Source organism: Urocampus carinirostris, chromosome 5 (genome assembly GCF_059441175.1).
Source record: "Urocampus carinirostris isolate Australia breed hairy pipefish chromosome 5, RoL_Ucar_1.0, whole genome shotgun sequence".
In the NCBI taxonomy this organism is placed as follows: domain Eukaryota; kingdom Metazoa; phylum Chordata; class Actinopteri; order Syngnathiformes; family Syngnathidae; genus Urocampus; species Urocampus carinirostris.
This window is the reverse complement of record NC_142353.1, coordinates 21099611-21114438: the sequence shown is the minus strand read 5'-3', so window position 1 is coordinate 21114438 and position 14828 is coordinate 21099611. Positions and strand designations below refer to the sequence as shown.

The following is a 14828-nucleotide window of genomic DNA, read 5'->3' as shown; positions in this document are numbered from 1 at the left end:
AAAGAATTTCCAATTACACCAAGTCAATCTTGTTGCCAACATTGTACTTCCACTAAAAAATGTGCTTAAATACAGTTCTGTATTGTGCAACCGACTAAATAAGCCCCCAAAAATGTTAGTATTATGCGACAAAAGATACCAGGAAAAAAACAAATGAAAATCTTGTGAAAGAATTGTTGTAAAAACAAATGACTTTTGTAGGCTGTACAACCTTTGCAAAAATACATTAGTCAATTCATTCAAAAGTGAAATTGTGTTTTGCATTGCCGGAAACTCAGCAAAATGTGACTTGATGTCAAGTTTTGGACATGTTTGATAATGGATTAGTTGCCACACTTGGGATTGCCGTTGCTCACTGTCGTTTCAAGCGTTGCTTACCGACTTTGTGTGAACGCTCAGACCCGTGGAAAATCAGAGGGAACATTGGTCAGGAGGGATTATTCATTCACGTGTTCACAGTTTTTTTTGTGGTATGCTACACATTTAATTATAGCTGCCCGGGGCAGTCCGTACCTACAGCTTTCGACCATTTGCATCTTTCAAAAATTTTGGATGGCATTATAGAGACAAGGTGTGCTAATTGTCTTGCCCAAGAGCACAACAACACATGACCAGGAGGGAGATGGTATTGTACAGGCAATCCTTGGGCTTACTGAACAACCCCCTGACCCCCTTAGCCACCCTCATCATATTTGCAATTTTGTACGAATCAGATTGAGCTACAAACTATTTAGTCGTCCAGGGGAACACAAAAGAAAACACAAACAGGCTAAAAGGAAAAAAAAAACAATTGTGACAGTAAGGTTAAATAGAACTTATCTAATCCAGATGCAAAATCACATAGCGTAATAGAAACACCAGCTAGAAGAATCTTATTTACAACATTCTAAAAATCGAGTTTTCAAAGGGTTACCCCTATGTCTAAAGGGAGAGCCCAGACACCCTGCGGAGTAAATTCATTTCAGCCGGTTGTATCCAGGATATTGTTTTTTGTTCATGACCATAGGTGAGGGTAATAACGTAGATCGACCAGTAAATCGAGAGCGTTGCCTTTGGCTCAGCTCGTTCTTCACCACCACGGACCGGTACAGTGACCGCATAATGGCAGACACTGCATCGATCCATCTGTTAATCTCTCGTTCCATCCTACCCTCACTCGTGAACAGGACCCCGATTACTTGAACTCCTCCACTTGGGGAAGGATCTCATCCTTGACCCGGACAGAGCATGCCACTCTTTTCCGGATGAAAACTATGTGATCTTCATCCCGACCGCTTCACACTCGCTGTGAACCGCTCGAGTAATAGCTGAAGATCATGACTTAAGGAAGCCAACAGAACCACATCATCTGCAAAAAGCAGAGATGCAATGCTGAGGCTTCCAAACCGGACCCCTTCCCGCCAAGGCTGCGCCTAGAAATTCTGTCCATAAAAGTTATGAACATTGTCGGTGAAAAAGGGCAGCCCTGGCAGGGTTCAACTCCCACTAGAAATAGATCAATCTTACTGGGGCAATACGGACCAAACTCTGGCACAGGGCATGATGCAGCGATAAGCCCTGATAAGACTGTGCAGTAGCCCATCCTCCAGCAACATCCCCTATAGAGCTCCCAGACAAACACAGTGAATACTTTCTCCATGTCCACTAAACACAAAGGCACTCCAATGCTCCTTCGAGGACCATACAGAGCTGGTCCACTGTTCCACGGCCTGGAGCAAAACCACACTGCTCTTTTTGGATCTAAGATTCGACTTCCTGAAGGACCATTTTCTCCAGTGCCCCTAATAGACCTTCCCAGGAAGGATGAGAAGTGTAATTACCTGGAGTTGGACCACACTCTCCGGTCCCCTTCTTGAAAAGAAGGACCACCACCACAGTCTGTCAGTCCAGAGGTACTGTCTCCGATGTCCAAGCAATGTTACAGAGGCGTGTCAACAATGACACGCCCATAACATCCAGAGACTTAATGAACTCTTGGTGGATCTTATCCACCCTTGGGGCCTTGCCACTGACGAGCTTTTTGAAACACCACAGTGACTTCAACAAGTTGTACACATTTCTGTATGTAAAAGGGAGAGACTGAGAGGGTAAACATTTGTTTACGCTGATCTGATATTTGCTTATGCTTTCAACCTACCGACTGGGGTAGTGTGAGGAGGGTAACGAGGACAGCAGAGAAAATAATCGGGACTACACTTCCCTCCATTCAGGACATTGGCCAGAAGCGCTGCCTATCCCATGCTAAGAACATTACCGGGGACCCCTCTCACCCCCATCATGGACTGTTCACTCTGCTAGCCTCTGGGAAGAGGTACTGCAGTGTGCGGTGCAGGACCACCAGGCTCCGCAATAGTCTAGTCCCCCTGGCCATTAGACTGTTAAATGGTCAATCTAACATATAGTTAACTTAAATCTAAACGGCTGCTAATCTGACTTTTTGCACTACTGGCAGTTTTTTTATAGCTTGCCACTCCTTGCACATTGCTCTCTGCACTATTGTAATTACAGCGTTATTGTTACAGTGTTAATGTTACTGTGTACCTGACTTGTTAACCTGACTGCCCATTTTGCACATCTGGTTAGCTACTCTTCTTGCACTATCGGCACTATGGTAAAATACTATACGTAGCCAAAATACAATACAACTTTATTTATATCTGTACATTCAAGGAAACTGTGGGGGTCAGATGCATCGACATTTCGTTCTGTATACACGTGTACTAGAATGACAATAAAGTAGATCTGAATCTGAATCTGAATCTGAACCATTTCTGTTTCATCTCTTGTTTTTATCACCTTGATACACAAGCAAGTCTTTAGACACAGCCGGGTTTTGGTGAAATACTCATTCCATCTGTTGTAGTGTGTCTGTCACTAAACAGGTTGGAGGCAAATGTTAGGTTTTACCCAGCTCTTAAGGATGTTTCAATTTCAGACTGGTGCACTCATGTGCAGCCCCTTTGTGTTTGTTTACTCCTTGTTATTAATGACTGCAGTCAAATGAGGAAAACCTGACATCAGCGAAGACAATCCCTCTTTGGGTATGTGCCACTACGCATAGCCAATGACAATAAACCTTCGCTTGCTCGTTTCCAAAAGAAAACAGGATGTTGTTGTGTGTTGTAATTTAGCTTCCTCCAAGTGTTAGCTGCAAGGTAATGGAGGCGGACACTGGAAAGGAAGGCCCATCTGTTTCAAATAGCACAAGCTGTGGCACAGTGTGCAAATTGGCATGCCAAGAATTATGAAAATACACACTTGTTCACTTTGCTTTTGTTTACAATGCACACAGCGCACGCATACAAGTATACCTAATTTGTTACTGGAGCCCACCCAGTTGCTCACATGCAAGTTTTGTTTTACCAGATATACCTGCAAATCCACTTGCTTTGATAGATGGCGTCACACGTTTCTGAAAGGATTTTCAGGATGGCATCACTTTGTAACTGGCGGTAGCGGACCGTTCATTTCGCACATGTGATTTAAGGAGTGTTACGTCTGAATCAATCCAATTCTCAAGAACTAGTTTATGGCTTCAAAACAATTACTGCAGACACATATAAAAGCATCAATAATAACATTGTAGAATTGCATTATTATTTAGGAATATAACCACATTTTACTCGCCAAAATCCTTTAATTTTGTGCACAAAATCCAACCTCTTTTCTTTCCTCATGAAGATTTCAATTACTCTGGCAAAGATTATACATGCACATACATGCAGTTCCATCAAGAAGTTCTTTTCTATCGCTATCAAAGCTAATGCTGTGTAGACCTTTGCGTAGATTTCTGACCCTGGCAATAAGTAATGAATGAACGGCCCACCACTGGTTTCTGGTAATAGGGGTACGGCATAGTATTTCTACCAGACCTCTGCAAAATCACATAGGAATAAATGTAAACTTAAAACTGAACTTTTTCCACCAACTAGTCTTGTGACTTGTCTGTCTGAGGTGCTACTTAGTGTGTTTGTATACATTTGCTTAGCTCACCACTGTACATCCATATTAAACTCTGTACATTGAAGTCATAAAGTCAGAACCATAACATTTTGTGTTATGTACTAGATCGCCTTGTATTTTTAAACTTAATAGTACAAAAAAGCCTATTACTTTGACTTTCAGACTTGGGTCTAGTCAATATCAACAATATTTATTCCTAGTTAGGAAATTTCTATTTTTTTGTGTTATGGCCAATTATAAAACTGTATTGTTGTTGTTTTTCATTTCATATGTATTTTTTACAATGTATATAGGCAAAGTTCCTGCAGTGATCTTGAAAAATTCCGGCTTTTGTCTAAAAAAAAAAAAAAAAAAAAGACCATTCTGTCTACTAACATGGATATTTGAAATGACACTCAAACAGGAGTTATTTGCAGACATGAGCAAGCTTCGCCTTTGAACAAGATCACACAGTAAACTTTGGGTATTAATTAAAATGTCGAGAATCCGAATCAACTGTAGAGCCTTATCTTTAAAAAGAGCAAAGCCCATCTGGTAAGCGTTTGTGCTGGGGCGTTTTTCAGAATGTGTTAAATGTAAACCATATGAAGTGCTTAGTGGAAATGAAAAGAAAATGAAACCGGAGCTGACTTGGGTAAAGTTGTCCTGGTGGGACATCTAGTGGTGTTTTGCTCACAACCCGTTTGCTTGTTTTCTAGCCAAGGGCCTGCGCTCAACACTGCTCCATCTTCTTGGTGGTGAACGACATCTTCAGGTGAGTAACATGGACAAGAGCGTAGTTTTGGCATGGACGGAGGGGACTTGTCCCCACCAATATTTAGCCATTGTTTTGTCCCCACCTATCTTATCTGTTCACTAAATAACGTGGTATATCCCCAACGTAGCCAAGACCAATCCTATGCCCTTGCACATCGACTTTTGTGTACACTTTGTGTGATGGTTGGAATAAACCAGCTTTAAGTTATTTACATCGTGTTTATCTGGAGTTTTTTACTTGTGTATTTTGCAGGTCCATGATTAAAAAACACGAGGATCACCCATGCATTAGGGAGCTCATCCAAAGCTTCACCAGCCGCTTCTATAGGGAACTGACTCTCACTCAAACTCTGGTACTGTATACTTCATATTTTAAAGATGATTTCATTACAATTTTTGCCTTTCATCTAGGAATGTTATCAGACCAGTTTATATGACTGGCATGAGGAGATTAATGCATTTATGCTCACCCAAATTTACTTAAATATTTATCTCAATTAATCATACGTTTCTCTCATATTACAGTTTCACAGTTCTAAATGACTTTGTAATAGTTCTGGTAATTGTTGGTGCAAAAAAGTCGTTGTCTTTTCAAAAACTGTCAGGGCTACAGTACAAATATTCTATAAAATGTTTATACTTGTAAGTTTTGTATAATGTAAAATAATTTTCATTGTAATTGAATAATAATTTTACAACTTTGTATACACAACCGTTCAAAAGTTTGGGGTCGCTTAAAAAAGCTCTTTTTTTCACTTTACAGTGGCTTGCAAAACTATTCGGCTCGCTTATACTTTGTGACCTTTTGCCTCATTTTAAAATCCAAACATAAAGATATAAAACTGTAATTTATTGTGAAGCATCAACAAAAAGTGGGACTCAATCATGAAGTGGAACACACTTTATTGGATATTTTTAAAATTTTTAACAAATAAAAAACCGTAAAAGTGGGTGTGCAAAATTATTCAGCCCCTTTCCTTTCAGTGCAGCAAACTCTGTCCAGAAGTTCAGTGAGGATCTCTGAATGATTCAATGTTGGTATAAATGACAAACGATGATAAATGGAATCAGCCTGTGTGTAATCAAGTCTCTGTATAAATGCCACCTGCACTCTTGATAGTCTGAGTTCTGTTTGAAACACAGAGAGTATTATGAAGAACCAAGAACACACCAGGCAGATCCGAGATACTGTTGTGGAGAAGCTTAAAGCTGGATTTGGATACAAAAAGATTGCTCAAGCTTTAAACATCCCAAGGAGGACTGTGCAAGCAATAATATTGAAATGGAAGGAGTATCAGACCAATGCAAATCGACCGAGATTGGGCCCGTCCCCCTAAACCTTCAGCTCATACAAGGAGAAAACTGATCAGAAATGCAGCCAAGAGGCCCATGATCACTCTGGATAAACTGCAGAGGTCTACAGCTGAGGTGGGAGAATCTGTGTCCATAGGACAACAATCAGTCGTGTACTGCACAAATCTAGCCTTTATGGAAGAGTGGCAAGAAGGTAGCCATTTCTTAAAGATATCCATAAAAAGTGTCGTTAAAGTTTGCCACAAGCCACTCGGGAGACGCACCAAACATGTGGCAAGAATGCAAGACTTTATGTGTGGCGTAAGTGCAGCACGGCTCATCACCCTCAACACACCATCCCCACAGTCAAACATGGTGGTGGCAGCAACATGGTTTGGGCCTGCTTTTCTTAAGCTGGGACAGGGAAGATGGTTCAAATTGATGGGAAGATGGATGGGGCCAAATACAGAACCATTCTGGAAGTCCGCAAAAGACCTGACACTGGGACGGAGATTTGTCACTAACAAGACAATGATCCAAAACATAAAGCAAAAGCTACAATGGAATGGTTCACCAAAAAACATATCAAAGGGTTAGAATGGCCAAGTCAAAGTCCAGACCTCAAGCGAATTGAGAATTTGTGGGAAGAACTGAAAACTGCTGTTTACAAACGCTTTTCATCCGGCCTCACTGAGCTCGAGCTGTTTTGCAAGGAGGAATGGACAAAAATCAGTTTCTAGATGTGCAAAACTGATAGAGACATACCCCAAGCGACTTGCAGCTTTAATCGCAGCAAAACCTGGCGCTACAAAGTTTTAACTCAATGGGGCTGAATAATTTTGCACACCCACTTTTTCGTTTTTTATTTGTTAAAAAAGTTTTTAAAAATCTGTTCCACTTCCTGATTGTGTCCCACTTATCATTGATGGTTCACAAGAAATTAGTCTTATATATTGATGTTTGAAATCTGAAATGTGGCTAAAGGTCACAAAGTTCAAGGAGGCCAAATGTGGGCAATGTTTAACGCACAAAATTTACTATTTAATTTCGTAGTAGTTTTTTTAGTATTTCGGTATTTTTGTCCAGACACGCAATGGAACGATGAGGACAAAGTTGGCACCAAAATGTTTTTTTTTTCTCAGTCGTACTTTGTATTAACTATTTTGTCATTATATTTTTAACATTTTCGTTGATGAAAAAGCCTGGTGGGCAGCATGTGGCCCAAAAGGCAGTATTTCCCCCTCCCCCCATGTTTTAAAGTATCTTATTGCTCTGTTTTTCCTGTCCGAATTTTCCAACCATACTGACATGTGTTCCTTTATGTAATATGGCGAACACTAGATGGCAGTGTCAGCCCATTCAACAGACGCCGTCCTTTTAGACCAGGGGTCGGGAACCTTTTTGACTCAAAGAGCCATAAAAGCAAAAAATATTAATTTTATTTTGGGAAAGAGCCACACCATATATTATGAGACAAATTTACTAAATTGCTAAACCCGCGCCACAGACAAAAGCTTAGTCTTCAGCACATTTATTTTTGATGATTTGATAAAAATTATGAAAAGAGAATAATGCCAGAGCCCCTGTCCCAAATTCAACAAACAGACCACTTTAAACTTGTCTCTTTCTTGCAATTACTCAAGATCGGTTAAACTCCTTTTGACCCTTTTTTCATACATATTGGTTTCAAAACCAGATGCAAGCATTTATTTTGTAAAAACGTCACAACATTCTGAGAATAGGGAGCCTTATGTGCTTACCTTTGGCGAGAGATGGGAGGGAATGCTTGTACTTTTTGCATAGCTCCACCCATCCCTCCCACTCACCCAATCAAATGACTAAGTTCTCTTCCGGTGTTTTGGCGTATTTACAGTTCTGTGGATTCATCATAAAGTATCTGAACACCGAACACAGATTATATAGTGAACTTTTAAATAAAGGATTCTTTAGCGTTGTACAGCCAAAACGAGTTCTTTTTCCCCTTTTTTTGTGTGACACCTTGACTGTAAATTGTAGTGAAAAACGTGCCCTGTATATACTGCGAAGTGTTTCCTTCGCATTTAGCTTTGGTTTGGCTTTACGTGTACCTGAATAGGATAGACAGTCCCGGTTTTGAACAAGATGGAGAAATTTTGCATGCAATCAAATTGGTCTCTGAGCCACAGATACTCATAGAAAGAGCCATATATGGCTCGCGAGCCATAGGTTCCTGACCCCTGTTTTAGACGCTACATTACAGCACAGTGTGTCACTGCTACCATAACCTTGCCATCAGTGCCACGTTTATCATTGACAGAGCGACATCCATTTATTCCAATTTTTCTCCTGCCACTTCAGACTCCCTTGAAGGCTTTCTTCCCTCACTCGCCCCCAAATCTGATGCTTCCGCTCTTGACCCAGCCTCCAGGTTAGTGTGCGTTTGTGTGTGAGTCTGCACAATCACTCAATGCACAACACATCGTGTTGTCTGAGTAAAAAGCTACTTCCTGCTCCGTTTTGAATGAACACTTGTTCCGCTGATCAATATTAGTTAATGGGCAGTTGTGATGACGCTCATGTGATGTGCCGTCAAAGTTATCCATCTCCTACTTGGAGTGCTAACCTGGGCAATCAATAGAAAAGCTGGAGTTCTATACAATGGTACCTCTACTTATGAATTTAATTTGTTGTGGGAGTACCTTCGTGACCTGAGAACTTCGAAAGTAGAGACAAATTTTGAATGCAAACTCGCTAATCCATTTCAAGCTCTGCAAAAGTAAAGTATATATTTTAAATAAATTCTTAAGGAGCATCATAACATTAAACAAATACATTTCCGCACAATAAACATAAAACAAGAGACACATCATGCAGAGGAAATAATAGAAGTATTAATTTTCCTTTTTGCCTCACGTTTCTTGAAAAAAAAAACCGATCCAATGACGTCTGCTTTTGCCTGTTTTTGACAATCTATCTGAAATGCTCAAGCAGACATAGTTCAGTTTCAGTTTTAATGGTACCACATTCCTACAATGAGATTCTAATGGGTCCATTTTGAAACTAACTGATGTGTTGACCAAACAACCCAATTCCTCCCCCTAATGCCGAACGCCAAGCAGGAGACAATGGGTACCAATGTTATAAGTCTTAGGTATGAGGCTCGAAACAGCAACCTCCCAGTCTCTGGGCGGGCGCCCTACCCGCAAGGCCGCCGATCTGGTAAATGGCGATAGCCAGACCCATCAACATGTGTTTTGGGTGATTCCTTTCGACAAATTTCGAGACTACATGGAATTTTGCTTGAACGTCTTTAATTTGGGCTGCTAGAATGATGGCTGCGTCCTCCTACCCGCTATCTTGCTGGAACTCCTCCACCTTGATGTCTCTGAACTGTGACTGTGACACGAAGAGCATGCTGGGAGTATGCATACACAATGGTTTGCCAGGCAGATTTTAAGCAATAGCCAGTATTTCAAGAAACTGAGTAGCTCTCAGGTGCGTGCTGTACTGGATTTTTGAACTAGTAACCTGAAACTCCTTTGTAACTAGAGAGAATATTTTCCAGTTTATGTACTTTGTAACCTGAAACTTTATATGTACAGACATTCGTATGTAGATGTACTTAAATCAATTTGACTTGTTTGAGTCTATCGGCCAAACAAAAAACATAAAAGGACACACAAGGAGCTGCCTCTCTATGCTACAGCTCACGCAAGGAAGGAGACCAACCGCCTCCAGGTTGTGATTCTTCTTAAAAGGACATTGTGTAATTTGACCAGTAGATGTCACTGTAATGTGTTGTGCAACTGAAAACAAGCTCTAAAAACCACATGGAATATTACAAATTTCGAGACTCAAAATGACCACACAATGTTTTCCTCACATGTTTTTGCCTAGTCTTTTCTGAGTTTTTTGGTTTTTGAAGCAGTATGGTTGACAATCATGTCAGCTTCCTATATGTGAGCCTCAAGTCAAATCAATGCAAATTTCTCAACCTAGAATTATTTTTAAAAATGCATATTTGTATAATAGTTTACGTATTTTTTTTTCCTTAATACAATATAGGTTTACATGATTTTTTTATTGAATTAATTTTTATTAGCACTTAGAGGAGCAAAATTCAGGGATCAGAATTTTCCGCGGATCCGCGGATTTCCGCTGTTTTTGAACCCCAAAGGCATTCCGACTTTTTCTCTTGCGTAGCAAACAAATTCAAAATCCGACTGTCTCACTCTTTCCTTTATTGCTCTGGCGCACCCTGGCGGCCGTTAGAAAAATTGGCCGCATTGTCGCACAAGCTGCAGGGACTGAACTGCATTTGAACTTATCTTGCAGTATTTACAAAAAAATCATTTATGTGGGCAAATTATTTAATATATAATCTTCGAAAAATGTTACTTAAATGATAAATATAAGCATGGTTTTGGACAAGTAAATTGCCTAAAACCCAGGTTTTTGTTTTTTTTTTTTGGGGGGGGGGAGATGGGGGTTGGTTTGGGGAGGGGGGCTCCGCCCTGGTTTATTCCTGGACGCTGGCTATTTCAGCTGAAAATGAAAATCTCCATTCTGATCCCTGAAAATTATACTCACTGTTCTTTTATTTGGCCAAACCTTTTAACGAAACAACACAATCGCAAATACCACACAAGGTTCTTGTAGCTCTTAGAATGGACTAAGTCCATGAATCTGAGAACAAGTCCAATACCTTGAAATAGATTCAAAAAAGTATTTAAAGGGAAACACTAGTTGTCACAGTTCAGTGTAGTGCAACCTGAAAATGAGTGCTACAAGGACGATTACAAACTACGAATACAGTACTCTAACTGACCAAACCGCATCATTTTTCTTCTAATTTTTATGCCCAGTCTTTCTCAAGGTTTGCTTTTAAATTATTTTATTCTTATGTATTTTCCTTTTTTTTAAGGTACCCTTAGTAGCAGGATGTCAGACAATCATGTTAGCTACCTATCAGTGAGCTTCATAACTAAAATTGTCAACCTACAAGCATTTATTTGATAGTTTGTTTTTGTTTGCTTGTTGTTCAAATCAATATTGTCCTTTAACCACTAGGAGCCGCTAAGTAATACACACAGTCCCTTCAAAAGTACACGGCAATTTGAATTGAATGATCGTAAATGAAAGCCTGACCAACTCATCTTCTGTAAATTCCTTGCGTTTAGAATCCGCTTTTCTTGCAGAAGTGGAATTACCTCATATGCGGTCCCTTCTTAAAGTTTTTTTTGTTTTGTTTTCATGTTGAGGTTTTTGAGTTCTTCCTTGCCCTTATGTAGGTTTTGGATCAGGGGATGGTGTAATTATAGTCTGGTTTGCAATAATCCGTGGTCTGTGCATCTCTTTGAGACTCTTTGTGATTAAGGTCTATACCAATAAACATGATATGACTTGACTTTTACTCCATGCTTTGTGGAACTCATTTTTAGTTGCATTTCACAATCCGGCGACATCTAATGGTTAAATAACTGACACTGCCCCTTGTAATTAAGGGCTATACAAATAAACATACCTTGACTTAAAATGCGTCAAAAAAGGTTACCATATTCTATACATTTATCAGTGTGTTCCAACACCTGTCCTCCATCTGTGCAAGAATTGACATGAATGGGGCCATTATGGCAGCAATGGAGCATAGCAGGAACTCTGTCAATGATTACAATTTATTCTTGTGCGTGCCACAAAAGGGAATTCTTCACGACAGCCTGAATGTAAATAAAAAGTGAACTTTTCACATTTGTTGATCCTGCTTTGATGCTCACTCCAAAGTTGTCTTTGCAGTATTAATCAAAGCTCGAAAGGATAGTATGTGTTTTTTGACCACTAGATGTCGTGGAGTGTCGAGCAACCGAAAAACAAGTGCTAATAAGTGAAAGAAAGAATAGAGACCACAGGGGTTTGGGTGTCCAAACAATAGCGTTTTTCTTTTTTTTTCTTTTTCTTTCTAAGGGTTTTTGGATTTGAGAGGTACCGACAGCAGCAAGATGACAGACAATCATTTAGCTCATTCTAGTGGAGCCTCATGTTAAAATAAAAGCACATTTTCAACCTCCAAGTATTTTAAAAAAGGAGGTATACTTGTGTATATATATATATATATATATATATATATATATATATATATATATAAGTTTTTGTTTTACCAGCAAGAAGTGTGAATGAATGAATGAAAACTTTATTTTGAATATTAAAAACAGGACCAAAACAATGTGTCAACAACAAAATAAAGTCACATAACATGTTCGAAAAGGGGTAGTCAGAAGCAGATGCTTATTTTCCCTACCCCTTTATCCTATTAAATACTATAAATAAGTGTGAAATAATACTACCTCCATCGTTTCTTGTAAAGAGACACTGTGTAGTATTTGATCACCAGATGTCGCTTCATTGTGTAGTGCACTCGAAAACAAGTGCTAAAATCACAGGGAAGATTAAAAACAGATACTCAAAAGGGGCCAAAAAAGCTAGAATTTACCTCATTTTTAAATTTTATTTTTTTAGCAGCTAGATCGCGAAACAATCTTGTCAGCTGCCTCTAGATTAGGGGTCTCAACCCTAAATTACTGTGGGGCCGCTGGAGTTCAGGTCTGGGTGAGGTTGGGCCTTAACCTCCTTTCCACAAGGAAAGATACAATAAAGATCGTTTTACAAAAAAATAAGATCTAAAAAAAAAAAAAAAAAAAGCGTTTTTAAGAATTATTAAGAAAATCCATATGTCTTAAAAAGGGAAATAATACAGCATGTAATAAATACTTTATACCTCTTCTACTAATCTGGGGTAATAAATACTTAAGAAACTTAAAAATTTGAGTGGTAAAATTATAATCAACTTGTCTCAAAGGCAGAAACTCACCCAAAGTTGCATGCAAGATGCATTCACTGTCCTTTAAGCTGTAGTTCAACAGTGGTGGCGATCTCCCATACCTGGTTCCATGTTTCATCCATTCATCTATTACCTGCACCGCTTTTCCTCAGTAGGATCGCGGGGGTGCTGGAGCCCATCCCAGCTATCTTCAGGCAGTGGGCAGAGGGACACCCTGAACTCGTTGCCAGCCAGTTGTAGGGCACACAAAGACAGACAACCATTCAGTCACTCATTCACAACTCGGGACAATTTGGACATGCCAATCAACCTGAAATGCATGTTTATGGAATGTGGAAGGAAACCGGAGTGCCCGGAGGAAACCCATGCAAGCACGGGGAGAACATGCAAACTCCGCACAGGAGGATTCGATCCCATGACCCCAAAACAGTGCCGCGGACGCTCTAAACACTCAGCCGCCCTTCTATGTTTCAATATAAGTACAATATTTTGCTATTAGATTGCAAAATATGACTCATGGAATTAGTTCAATTGTTCAAGTTTAACTCACGGCCATGGTTCAAACCAGGAAGTAGCCAGCCAATCAAATTCCAGGGCAGACGAATAATCGCTTTCAAAACATGAGCAAGTGAATTTTGAGCCCTGCCTAACTAATTAACAAGGAGGTAGCATCTACAACAAATTTGCGCGGGGCCCCAATACCAATTGAATTCATATTAAGGCAGGCGGAGGGCACAAATTATCATCTTTCGGTCGGCAAATGGCACGCTTCACACAAGTTTTAGACCCCTCCTCTAGGTGAGGCTTGTATCATGTAAAATGAATACAAATTTGTCAACCTACCAGGATTTTAACCCTGGAGAACCCAGTTTATATGATTTATTTTTTCTTATTATTCAATCAATATTGGTTTTTTTTTAACAAATGCACCCTTTGTGTTAGATAATTCACAGAGCCACTTTAAACCAAGGGTCTCTTATATGGTAGTAGTCCTAAGACCACCAGAGTCGCTTGGTTTCTAAGAATATATCATGGGTCATTGTGATTTTCTAGGAAATTTGATTTCTAACTGGCATGTTGTTAAGTGGTTGACTGATCTCATTTTAACATCGTAATATAATAGTAATAACATGGTAACAACATAGCAATAACATGTTATTTTAGAAATTCATATCAAATGCTAGCCCTTCTCACTAATTCGTAACAAAAAGCATAAAAAAGGTTGGCAACCTTGCTTTAAGGGTTTAACTGAGAGAATAAGTATAGCAATGTACACTACACGTGCACTTTAGTTGGTACACTTGAAAGTTCCACCCGATAAAAGGTCTCAAATGCGATTGAATCTGGCTTTGATAAATATACAGAATAATAAACTCTGTATTGTTGAAAGGCCAACAAAATCAACTCACAAATGTATCCATTTACCTAAAAAAGCCTGAATTCTCCCCAACTGCATCGTCATCGTTTTTCGAAGAGCAGAGCTTTTATATTTGGGACATTTTGCTCGATTGCATGATTTTCAGACTCTAATTGAGTGTAAAAAGTGCAGATTTGAGTGCTGCGTGAGCTAATGTGTTCTTTGCAAAAGCATCTGGGGAGGCTTGCAGACGTCACCTGAATTGGCTCAGCGATTCGCTACAGAAGCTGACAGAAGAGGAAGAGAAGGAAGGTGCTCGCACCAGGTCTGTCTATCCGAATTGGGTCGTAGTTTCCACACTATAAGGCGCACCGTACTATAAGTCCCACCCCCCAAATTTTTCTTGATTAATATATGAATGAATAAATAGAGGCTTCTGTTTCGCAGGTTTTGACTATCGTGAGACATTTTTTGAATGCAACTCCTGCAAAAAAACTAAGCGATTACTGTATATCGTTAAACGCGTATAAATACTGTATTTGGCAGGATGTAAGGCACACCGGTTTATAAGCCACACTTTCAAATTTCTGCCCAATTTGGGGTTTTTGGTGCGCCTCATAGTCCGGAAAATAAGGTAATTTTAAG

The 14828-nt window shown here is 39.6% G+C and overlaps 1 protein-coding gene across 1 annotated transcript in view; it reads left to right on the top strand.

Moving 5' to 3' along the window:
- The window catches only part of fancc (FA complementation group C), a 42342-nt gene that overhangs the window by 21410 nt on the left and 6104 nt on the right, over positions 1-14828 (top strand). The window contains exons 9-12 of the mRNA XM_088336137.1: positions 4662-4717; positions 4973-5072; positions 8350-8419; positions 14415-14508. Of these exons, the coding sequence (XP_088192263.1) occupies positions 4662-4717; positions 4973-5072; positions 8350-8419; positions 14415-14508 (320 nt within the window). The remainder of the gene's footprint in view (positions 1-4661; positions 4718-4972; positions 5073-8349; positions 8420-14414; positions 14509-14828) is intronic.